The sequence below is a fragment of the Plectropomus leopardus genome, chromosome 19 (genome assembly GCF_026936395.1).
Source record: "Plectropomus leopardus strain MGB_pleo_1.0 chromosome 19, ASM2693639v1, whole genome shotgun sequence".
Lineage (NCBI taxonomy): Eukaryota > Metazoa > Chordata > Actinopteri > Perciformes > Serranidae > Plectropomus > Plectropomus leopardus.
The window spans coordinates 30183034-30195763 of NC_142194.1; the positions used below are offsets into that span (position 1 = coordinate 30183034).

The following is a 12730-nucleotide window of genomic DNA, read 5'->3' on the forward strand; positions in this document are numbered from 1 at the left end:
TGGGTTTTACTGTAATTACATCAGCAGACTGACACTCCACATCTATTCAATCAGTGGCCTGCAGCTCTGCTCATCTCTTGTGGTGGCATAAATAAAGGCTGCACGTGCACCAAGGTGTTTGGAGTTGTTTATTTGAAATTTGACTGGTTTATTTGAACTCATGGAAACATATATAATGTGTCGATTTGTTCAGTCAGGAGATAATCCTCAAACTGAGAAGGTACTAATAAATGTACAAAGTTAACCTAATCACCAAAATACATTTTGGCATTTTACATTTTTGCAAACAAGGGAGAAGTTACATTTGTGCATTATTATGTAGTGGATACAAAACTTTACATTTCTTTACATTTTAACAACACAGTTGTTAATGTATGGTTAGGTTTAGGCATAAATACCACTTAGTTATGGAGAGTTAAAGATCATGCCCAGACTTAAAATCCATGATTTTGATGGCACAATCCTTGCCGGAAACGAAGCAATGTCTCTTCAAGAAAACAGAAAACAACCACTTAGTCTCCAAACACCCAAGGTTGGAGACTAAAAAGCCTCTGGAAACACAGGTAGTTCACAGCTTTAGTTTGTCCAGTCCAAAGTTCAAACTCAGGGAGCACCAATACATTTCCCAAGAAGAAGTCAACCCAACCACCAGAATAAATGCTGCCATTGTACTTTTCTGCAAACCATGGATACGTTACACATGTGCAAATTCGATTATGTGGTTATATATGGTTATATATATTATATATGGTTCGATTATGCTGCAGATACGCAAAACTTTACATGTGTTGTTGTTTTGTTGCGGTTATGAATAACTATGTTAGAATTTGGATTTTGCACTTGTTAAAGTAAAAGGGGCACCACTCTCCATTTAGGAGAGAATTAAATTTTAAATTATGACAGTTTCAAAACATGTCATCACTTTAATCAGTCTCATAATCTGTAGCGTTTATCCTGTATACACTGATCTTGATTCTGTCATGAAACAATATCCACAGACAACGACTTGGCGATAAATGAAATATTTTATTCAGGCTAATAAAATGATGAGTAAATAGAGGTAGTGTGACATATAAAGGATAGTGAACAAATGAAAGGGAACCTAAGTCATGTATGTCCAGGTGATGTAAATGATTAATTATGGATGATAGTGGGTAGAAATACGTGACCGTCTAAAGCGTGGATGCGCGCTGAATGGTAAATTAGACTTTAGAAATTTGGCATTAAAGTTTACGACACGATACGACATCAACTCTGATCACTAGAACATGTTATTCTGCCTACCTTTGCTTTGCCGACTTGATTCGACTTCTCCGGGGAGGTCCAGGTCGCCTTGCCGAATTGGTAAAAGTCTTTAAACAAAGTCCTTAAGGGCAGGCAACGGATGCTGATAGTTTGTGCAGCAGGTGTTGCTTCTAGATCCGTGGCAGAGTTGATGGTGAATTGCAGAGCGTCCTTCTCAATTAAAACTCGCAGAAATAATCAAAAGTAGTCCCGTTGGGGTGACAAAGTCACTTTAAATTATTCATTTGAGTTTACTTAAAAAGAAATGCGAGAGTGTCTTTACTGACCAAAAACTGGTATAAAGAAAAGCGTCAAAGAGATTTAAAAAGAACATGGCACCAAAAGTTAAAGTTCAGCAAAGCTCTGGTGAGCTGTTGCGGCTCCACTTATAAAACTGAAGAAAAGAAAAAGGTGCGAGCGCAGATACACGAGAAGCGCCGCGGTAAAAGGGAAAGTAGGAAAAAGCACTGCGGTGAAAGGGAGAGTATAAAAAAGCGAAAGAAGAGAAAAAGGAATTAGGAGTGAAAGAAGCCCTGAGCTGAGAGCTCAATTAGTTTTTATCTCTGAATTTGGGGTGCAAATGGAAGGCGGGGTTAGCGAACTTTCACACCAAGCGATCGCACATCCGGCATTCATTTCTAAAAGACCTAATGTAATTTAGAGAGAGACATTTATTTCTCTGTACTTTATGACGAATTATGCGATCTAACCCGTTGTGTGTAAATTCACGTATCTCATCACCACTATAGTCTCATCACAGTAATTTCAAATACATGTTAGGAGACCTTAAGGCAATTTATAACGTAACACATGACTCTGAAGATCCTTTGCTCAATTCTGTTAAATGACCACACATAGCATTAAATTATTCCATGGATTCTAATGAACTTTGGTAATTACGTAGATATAGGATTACCTTCTAACATTATACAATGAATGCAAAATAAGATATAACATAAAGTTGGTAACGAGATTACTGATAACTAAGGCCACTAGATGGCAGTATGGCTCCATCACATAAAGGGAATAAAACATGCTTTTACCTAACTTATTCAAATAAAATGATAAAAGAATGGGAGTTGGTCCTACTTATTCATCAAAGCACAGAGACAAACTCTTACCTACACAGAGAAAGATTAGAGAATTAAGTTAAACTTTACTCGCAACCTTGGTCCAAGAGATTCTGTCAGATGTTAGTCTCAACACAAGAATGCATAATGAATTTACAACATGTCCTGCCTTTGTCATCTCAGCAGGGGGGAAAATGAGGTACTGAGAGTGGAGGTAATGAATGACTGTTACTTCGCGTGCCTGAGTGACCCCAGGAGGTCATTTAGGTGTCTTACAACCTGCTGTATACTAGATGTAGCCTCAGGAATGCCTGTCTCTCATGGTATCTTGAGCAGGAAAGCATCCAAGGCTGACACTTTTAGTGGCTTAAAAGCAGAACGTGTTTGCAGATGTTATCCGTGGCATCTCAGTAAAGTTAATTACCAACCCTCTGTTGAATGCTCTGGGTTCGTAATACAGTTTCTCTTGACGTGTCCCCCACTTGCAAAGTGGAAAGTTGAGCTCTGGAGTTCCTCAGAGGTAAAATGTAAAGACCACGCCAAAAGCCACTTGGTTATGGCTAGAAAAAGAACATGTTTGGACTTAAATGCTTGCTTTTGGTGGCACAACCCCTGCTGAAAATGCAGTGATGTCTCAATAAACAACAAAACAAACAAACAAAAATCAGCTTTTGGTGCACCATTCTGGCAATTAACACAGTGATGGTACTATCCAAATTGGAAACACAGTGTCGGACTGCTAGAAAAATACCCTCATCTGGTGACTCAAAGGCCCCTGGAAACATAGGTAATATAGAGTTAAAGTTTGTTTAGTCAGGACAGAAATTTCCAATACAGGTGGCACAATATAATATAAATAAGAATACATGTAATGCGTTTTAAAGCATTGCTTTATTGGTTGATATGAGTCAGTCATTTAAGAAAAATGTATAATCTCATTTTTACTAATAGGGGATTTCTATGTTAAGATTTTTCATCCATTGGAATCGGCAAAATAAAAAGAACACGATAAGGCATCACGGAAAAAAAATGCAAATGATTTATGAGTGCATTTAGTGTACAAATACATCATTATAGTATTTTGTGTGTGTGTGTGTGTGTGTGTGTGTGTTTGTGTGTGTGTGTGTGTGTGTGTGTGTGCTTGTGTGTGTGTTCTTGGAACATAACTGGGTTCATAACTGGTTAAAATAGCCAGTTTTTTTCTGGCACTATCTCTGCTAAAGAAAAATAACAACAACAAAAAAAACAGCAGTTAATCATTCAAGAAACAACTATTTGTTGTTTTTAGGTCTTAAAGTGGTACACAACTTGGCAGAAGTTTCACCTCAGTATCACGCAATCTACCATTTCCTTCACCTCCCGATAACAATTTCAGCTCATATGTTGCTTCACTTTAGAAACGTTGATGTGATACAAATGAATTGTACAAATGTAACTGTAAATGTAAATGTAAAATTTGCAGAAATGTTCAATGCCAACACTTTCTTTGCCTTGTCTTTAATAATACTTCTATACTACGCAAACTCACCTGTCTGCTTTTACCCAATGACATGACTGCTATTCAAAATTTAAGCCTCAGCATCTCAGTCTCTTCCTGCTGGCGGGCTGCAGGTCCTAAGCCCCACCCCCTTATTGTTAGTGGATGTGAAATAAACACATTTCTGCAAAGATGGTTTCTGTCATTTGTAAGTAGTTCTTATCATGCTGGTCTATGTGTTTTATTTTTCTGCACTTTTTCTTCTCCACTTCCTGATTGCAACTGCACTGACTCCAACATCTTACTTCATTAGCACAAGATGGCAGTTGTTGGTGGTTTGGAGGCCCTTAGAGGTGGATGCCCTTGTGGAACGGCCCAATCAGCTCAGCAGATAATCATGGTTGGGCTCACCCCCAAGATGCACTTTTTACTCTGCAATAAAATAAGGAAACTCATGATGTAGAACATCTGTGGTGTTTCCTTTGTTTTGTGTTATGTTTCTCAACTCACGCATTTTGATCTACTACCCACAGGAGGTAGGGTGGAGTGGCTTTGTCTTCTGTAAATTCTCAGTCTGTTGTCATCTTCATCCATCTCAGATTGACCCCACAGCATTCTTATTTGAATATGAACAGATAATTCGGTCTGAACTGATACGGACAGTATCCACATTTTTGGAGTAATATTTGCACTTAAAACGTATTCACATGACTGCTGTCTGTACAGAACTCCTCAAAGCAAAATAAATCATTCAAGGACTTTCCATGAAAATGTATCAAAGGTTCATGGACAAGAGAGCTTTTCACCTTTTTAGCAAACATATTTTCAGTTTTTCATAGACATTTAAAACAAATTTTATTTTCAGTGGCACCATGTGCATAACTGTCTAGTCTTTCAAAGGTCAGTATGACCCATTGAACTACAGAGTGCCGCAGGGTCCAGGGATGATGTTTTTTTCTGTTGGGAGGGAATTTTACATAGGATACTGGATCACTGCAGAAAATAAGCTCTGTGATAAACAAACATTCATGATACTTATGTCCAGCAAGATAATGTCCATACATGAACACCACTTTAAGGATTTTTGAAGCCTAAATGCAGTCACTAAAGGTAAAAAGCTATTCCCAAGCTAAAACAAACTACGCTGTGGTTGCATCACCACCATGACGAGTTTGTAAAACTGCAGTCAGTGCACTTCGATGTGATGATGCTCTGGAGTCTCATTTGGCCACTTGTTAGCCACAGCCTTATTTCAGATACATAAAAGCTTCAAAGTTCACAGTGGGGTATTTAATGACATATTTTATGTCGTAAAACAAAACATGAAAGTTTCTTTACGTCAAGTCAAGTCAATTTTATTTATAGAGCCCATTACCTTAAAACATGGTTTGCCTCAGAGGGCTTTACAGTGTATGACACCCCACTGCCCTTAGACCCTCACATCACCCAAGAAAAAACTCCCGAAAAAGATGCCCTGTAACTTGGAACATGCAATAGATATCGTAAATAACAAATGAAATACAATTGTGGCAAAAAGGAAAGGGGGGGGGGGCATGATCATGGCATTGGCACAACCAGGACCATGATAAGGGCGAGCGGGGGGTACAGTATCAACAGACCAGTAGTGGTGAGCAGTAAAAAGGATAAGCACTCAATGAGGATCCTAGGGTCACTGATCAGCAATTCCAACTAAAATATGAATGCCAGAGAGCAGTAATAGAAAAGAAAGAAAGAGAGAGGAAGCAGAGCCAGAGTGGCAGGGCTGAACGGACTCAAAACCATCCTCGCCGGATCAGGCCGAAAGCTCTGCCACCTCCCCCTCCTCCCCATCACACGGATGGGGATTTCAACTGAGCACAAGAAACTTGATTAAAAGACACATTCAAATACCCCATTGACTTTGAGACAGCGGCCCCTTCTTCTCACTGCACTTCTCACTGGTTAGTTATCAACATGTAGGCCAACATAGTTTCATCTGGGTCCCCTCTTATCGTATACCCAACCTCCAGTTATTTCTTAGTGCAATATGACTGAATGATACTCTGACTTCTCATAATTCTGTTCCCCTCTTTACACAAACAGTCACATACCTTTTATGTATTCAGGAGTAAGGAGATTAACTGGCTGTGTATCTACACTGTTGTGTACACATTTGTTTATTAACAGCCATGCAGTGTTTGCAATGTTTATAGTGTATAATGTTTAACAGTTTTCATTGACTGTGTACAATGGTAAAAAATGACTTGTTTTTTTTTGCAGAAACCAAGCCAGGAAGTGGTCTGTGCAAACCAGGAACCATTACTCTGTTTGGTAACGTGGTGTACAGTGGGCTGCTTAACGAGCACTTCTGGCACTTTGGGGTTCCCCTCGTCACCAGACTGGTCAGTTCCTACCTCTTCTTCATTTTATTCCTTGTCTTCCTCTTGCAAGATTCTATACTTCATATGCTTTGTCTTGGTGCTTTAGCTGCTGGCTTGATTACGCTCTATAACTCTTTTTTCTCTATCTCACACATGCACACACACAGGTACACACACAGTCATCTGCTCTTGTTTTGGTTTGCAGTAGTTAAAGTAGACCAAGTGCCTTGAAAGCGTAAATTAGATTGTTGTTTTTCAAAAAGTCTTGTAACGGTGGTGTAACAGCTTGAGCTGGAGTTGTTGATGTGTTGATGTGGTCTAAGATGGACAGATCTTTGATGAATAAAACCAGCAGATGACAAAAATAAATTAAACACGCCACTTAAAACCGAAGTCTGTCTTACTAACTGACTGATTGTCAGTACAGCCTTGTAACTTTTAGGTCTCAAGACTGAAATGAAATTTACATCATGATATTGTTTCAATGCAATAATCTTTACTTTGGTCTGTTTTGTTGCTAACTTGCCTGGTATTGTTAAGGTATATTCCCTGGGGACCACTGCCACCTGTAAGGTGAGGAACATAAGTGTCCACCAAAGCACTTTCTAATATCTATCTATCTCTCTATCTATCTATCTTTATATATATACATATATATATATATATATATATACACACACAGTATATGTATATATGCCACGCTACAAATTCCTGGTAGCGCTGGCTGAGAATTCTGCACTGAGATCTGCTGGTTGGGTGTTTTTTTTTTTTTTGTTTTGTTTTTTTCTGAGCACCCAGAAAAATGTTCACTTTTGGGTGAAAATGCCACACTCGTCACTGTCAACTCATCCATTCAGTAACAGTGGAGGAGGGACAAACAGCAACCCACTAAGACAACTATCACATCTGACTTTAACATATGCTGAACAACAACAGCTATGGAGGAGAAGTCTGTTCATATACTGTAATAAATATAGTTTCCTCTCATGAACCCACACAGACCTGCGGGTCTGTCCTCTCTCTCTCTCTGCATTCATCTGTCCTCTTATTAGAACAGGTACTCTACCTTATGCCGACATGTTTACTGTGTGGATATTAGGTGTCATATAAACCAGAAGAAACCAAAGCATCTCAGCTGAAGAAATGCTATGGTTCCATAATGCTCTTAAACACTCTCAGCTGGATGTTTCCTGAGGAGCACCTAATGTTTTCAGCTGGAGAAAACACTTTTGTGGACACAGCACCTAAATGACAGTGACAAGTGCAGCGTTCTCTCTGAAGTTGAACTTTTTCTAAACTATGGGCGTTCTGGAAGAACACCTAACTGGCAGCACTCAGCACAGAATTCAAACTCAGGGCATTCTTACTGTAGTGTAAATAAGTTTCAATGCAAAGCACTTAATAACCCCCCCCCAAAAAAAAAAAACATAAAAAAAAACAACAAGGTCCCTAAAATTTGCTACCTAATTACTATGACAGAAATGTACCTCGGCAGCTCAGCTACCCACACTGGTAACATTTTCCCTCAACATGTTCTGTTTTATTAATTATTGCTTTCATGTATTATTGTGTCAAAATGTTTTCTGTGTACATTGGCTTAAGTAGTACAGGCTGGGTTTTGTAGTCGTTTGTAGTAGACTTGAAACATCTGAAATGTGAAATTTCTATGGGTGTTTAACAGTATAGTGTTCCTCATGGTTCTGACTGAGATAAATAAGCGCACACATTGAAGGCTATGTGTCTGCTGTCATAGTTTTGTTTCTACTTTGGGACTAGCCCTATAAATAATGGATTGGGTTCTAGCATTAACACAAACTAATGCAATATTAGTGGTATTTCAATTAACTTTGAATTAGGCTGTAATCTCTTCTATGTCACTTGCTGATTGCATGGCTCTGTTTTATTGAACTGCTGATAAATGTTATATTTGATAGATATTGATGTTGTCTCCCCATCAGGATACAGCAGAGGATATTTGCTGGCTCAGTTTGATCACTGGTCCGTGAGCCTGTGAGACACACACACACACACACACACACACACACACACACACACACACAAACACAAACACACACACTCAGATGTGTCTGCTTGCTTATTGCCTCTGATGAAATACAGCTGATTTTGGTTTATGGGAAAATAATAGTTGTTTTTGCTTTTTTTATGGATATTATAAATTCCGATAATTTATCACAGCTTGGAAATTAGAAACTGGTTGTACTGTCAAATTTTGGAGAGTAGGACTTTCAGATGGTGCGCTGGGAAAAGTACAATATTTAATTTAAACATTGTGAATATTTAAACTGTGCATACCTATACAGCAGCTGACATCATCAAAAATTATTTTTAGCTACATCAGCCATGTATTATTTACAGTGATGCTGTGTGACACACACGCACACACAACATTTTTTAATTGAATCAGACCATTGGGGTGCCATGGAGTTGAAGCTCGAAAACAAAGATACCAAAGTTAACACCTGACATTTCCCAACTCTGCAGTGAGGTCATCAACAATATCAACAATTTGTTTTCATTGTAATTCATAGTGATGATGATGATGAGTTGGTTATTTATATGACAAATACCAAAGGGACATCATGCAACCTTAAGCCATGCATCATGGGTTCAGCTAATCAGACAGATATTGATATTTACAGACTAAAGCGGTCGACTGTCAATGTTTTTAACAAACAGTGCTCTTCATTAAATGCAGTGAGGGATCATGCCTTAATATGTCGCTTTATTTGTTTTTTAACAACTCCCAATCTGTTTTCCCCTGCCTTGACAGCCTCACACTCAACGTATTTTCAGTAACCATTCTATCTTATAGTCAGTCCAAGAAAAGAAATCTCTGGTCTTACTTTTTGCTATCTCCCTGGTATTTTATGTAACTAAGCAACTAATGGCAGAGTAGACGATCTGCTTGCTCTTTACATCTGTACACAGATGTGCAGTATATGTGAATGGTCATGTGATATGTGTTTTAAGCAAGGACTGAACAAATAATGGATGTAGCTACCATGATGTAACCCATTGGTTTGTGGTCTGCAGTTTTCATTTCAGTTTCATTGCAGCCATTTTTTTTATAAAGAGCCAGGAATTACCCCATTTAGATGAGAGGTTGGAGCTGTGAAGAAAGGAGGGATGGATTGTATTATGGGGGCGGCTTTAGCAAAGGAGGTAAAGAGTAAGTTTTCTAATAATCGCAAGATTTGATCTCCAGCTCTTAAAGTCTGCATGTTGAAGTACCTTTGAGCTAGATACTGAACCCTGTATTCCTCCCGATGGCTGTTCTATTGGTGTGTGTGAGTGAATGGAAATGGTTAGTAACAGGTGGCACCTCATGTGGTAGCCTTGGCCTTCACCATTTAAAGCTCTCTTGTCCATGCATTTCCCATGTATCATCTTAATCACAGATTTAAGCAGCGGCATCAATAGCACTGAGCGATGTCTTGCAGACAGCCTGTCACTCAAGCAGGGCTGCCCTTAAATATGAATAAATTTGGAGTCTTGTAAACATAAACATGTGAATTATTTAAAAGTTACCCCCCCCCACCCCCACCCCCTTCAGTCATGACTGTTGAAATTAGCTATAGAGACTATTACTGTTTTTTACCTGTGTGTACCAGGCTGTAAACCTGTTTATTTCTGCTGTAAAGTTGAGCATTTTAACATGGGGGTCAATAGAGGGATTTCCTCTGTTTTGGAGCCAGTCTCAAGTGGCCATTCACTGAACTGCAGTTTTTGGAACTTCTACATTGGCTTAGTTTTTCATCCTACATACAAACCCTACACAGAAGGGTCTATGCCAGTATAGAGAATGAATGAGTTTAATTAAACCAACACATCACATACTGCTTTCTGTATCACAAGAATGTGCCTTACCTCCCTGAAGGGTGATGGAAGAAGGGGGGGGCATAATACCCAATGACAAACAATGCATAATGATATATATATATATATATATATATATATATATATATATATATATATATACATCTCCGTCAGTGCTTGTGGCTTACAAGTGTGACGCCAGTAGCCACATTGGATGTTGACATGCAATACACACAGACGCATCACATGATAACGTGGTCGGACAGAAACAGTGGCATTGTTATGATATGCTGGCAGACAACCGGATGGCAGTGGGCACGCCCACAAGCAGCACGCATGGGTAACACAACCCCGCCAGACAAATCCGGTCGGATGCACTTGAAAACTCTTAAAGAAAGTGTCAGGTAATAATGCTACCATTGACCATGTAATAAAAGGAGCGCAAGTGTGCTCATAGGGTGGGCGAGTGTGGAGGTGGATAGATCCAACAAACAATCGACTTTTGTGTGGGAGTTCGGAGTTCACTTCCTGTGTGAATGTACGTGTGTGTATTTCTTCTACACCTTACCATGTGCCTCTTTTGCCTAAACCTAACCATCCATGACTTTGGTGCGTAATCCCAACCATCATGATGGTTGGTGCTGTTGTGTGAACATAGGGACCGTGTTGCTTCATCCCACCATGAGCATTTGTTGACATCAGGGTAACAGTCTGTGTCATCCCATCATGATGTCATCCCTCCATGTGTATTTGTTGACATGGCTATAACAGCATCCCAGGGCATAAACAGCTGATGCACGAGGGTACCTAAAACATCACAAGTAGACACAGAAAGTGACAGAGCAGCACCATGTGATGGGTTTTTAGTGAGAACGTGTTGGTTACCCAGTAGTTATACTGTAGGAATCAGAAGCTTTTTTTTTCTTTTGGTCACTAGTTTGTCCCTTTGACTGACATGTTTCCAATGTGGAAGGTGAGCTATTTTAAAATGAGTAGAGACAGGCCAGGAGAGAGAGTGAGAGTGAGTGAGAGACAGAGAACTCATAGACACTCATTGTTTGTTTTGCTTTTGAACAGTTGAAAAAAGAAAGAATTATTGCTATGTTGTGTAAAAGTTTTTGTAAAACTGTTTCATATTAGTGGATTGAAACCACGTATGATCAATATGGTCTTAATCAGATTCTTGAAGGTATGTGTCATTTTAATACTAAATGTGAATTCTTAACGTAAATGGAATCTAAATCATTTATAATTTCATGTTGGAATAGCCAGGGTCTTGGAGTAGAGGAGAGGAGACATTTTCACTGGTTGTCCTGTGGACTAAAGAGAGATAGAGTTCCCGTCCACCAAACTGAAGGGAGTAACCCAAGGCAGGGATTCAGGTGGTGCTGATTTGGTTCAAGGCAAACCTTGTACACTCAATAGAGTTCATCCAAAAAAGCAAATTTTCAATTTGGCTAAAAATCAAAAGAGTAGTTGTTGCCACAGAGAGTGACATCTTCATGTGTGCAGCATTTATCCTCCCGTTAGAATCCCCTTATTATAATGAAAATTGTTTCTCCATTTTCAAAGACGAGATCAGTCACTACCAGGCCCAAGGAAACTGATCTGTGGGGACCTTAATGCCAGGATTGCTAGAGAAGCAGATTCTATTAACCCACAGGGAGACATGTATAACTGACTGGATGAGCATCCCCCTGCCTTCACATCCCCACAGGAACAACTTTGACAAAACTGTCAACAAAAGTGGGCACCAACTATTACAGCTCTGTCGAGCGCTGGGTCTGTATATAGTTAATGGTTGGCTTTGAGGGGACTCCTTTGGTCATTACACACACAGCTCTCCTTCTGGCAATAGCACAGTAGATTATAGCATTACAGACCTAGACCCTTCTATCTGAGGGCATTCACAGTCAGCCCCCTAACACCCCCATCTGATCATAGTAAAATTCCACTATACATTAAAAAGACAGTAACAAACCCTCATGTAACGGAACCCAGTAAACTGAACTACACAAAACAACCTTGCAGATGGACAAATAAGAGCACGGACTACTACCAGAAAGCAATCAGACATCAAACTCAATCTCACTATCTCACTACTTTCTTTCCACACCATATCCCCACTGTAACAACAGCCTGAATCAGGCTGTACAGGCTATTAACAACATATTTAACAATGCTGCACATTTATCCCATCTGAAAAAGCCTCAGCATCACAAATCCAAAAAGACAACCAGTGAAAAGTGGTTTGACACAGACTACAGACATCTGAGAAAAACACCAAATCATATCAGATCAAAAACACAGTCAGCTGGACAATCCTGAGCTCTGCCTCCAATATTGGGAAACACTGAAATTATGCAGAAGAATACTAAGAACTAAAAGGGAGCAACATGAGCAACATCAACTTGCTGCAATTGAAGAGTCTATTGAGTCAAATAATTTCTGGACAAGTGGCACTCTTTCAACAAACCACAAAAAGAAGAACTGGCTATTCAAATGGTGAAATATGGAAAAAACACTTTGAAAATCTGTACAGCACTATAACACTGGATTCGGCCCAAAATACTCTCGTCAGCAAATTACAAATTTCGGAATCAGTCGTTAAAGACAACCAGAACCCTTTAGACTATAAAATTACTGAAGAGGAGCTACTGTCTAAAATTCATGCACTACAGCCAAGGAAGGCCAGTGGTCCT

The 12730-nt window shown here is 39.3% G+C and overlaps 1 protein-coding gene across 6 annotated transcripts in view; it reads left to right on the top strand.

Moving 5' to 3' along the window:
• Positions 1 to 12730, top strand: part of rbfox3a (RNA binding fox-1 homolog 3a) — a 939385-nt gene that overhangs the window by 589592 nt on the left and 337063 nt on the right. For all 6 annotated transcript variants that reach the window (XM_088070025.1, XM_088070027.1, XM_088070022.1 and 3 more), the window contains exon 5: positions 6091 to 6212. In XM_088070025.1, the coding sequence (XP_087926151.1) occupies positions 6091 to 6212 (122 nt within the window). The remainder of the gene's footprint in view (positions 1 to 6090; positions 6213 to 12730) is intronic.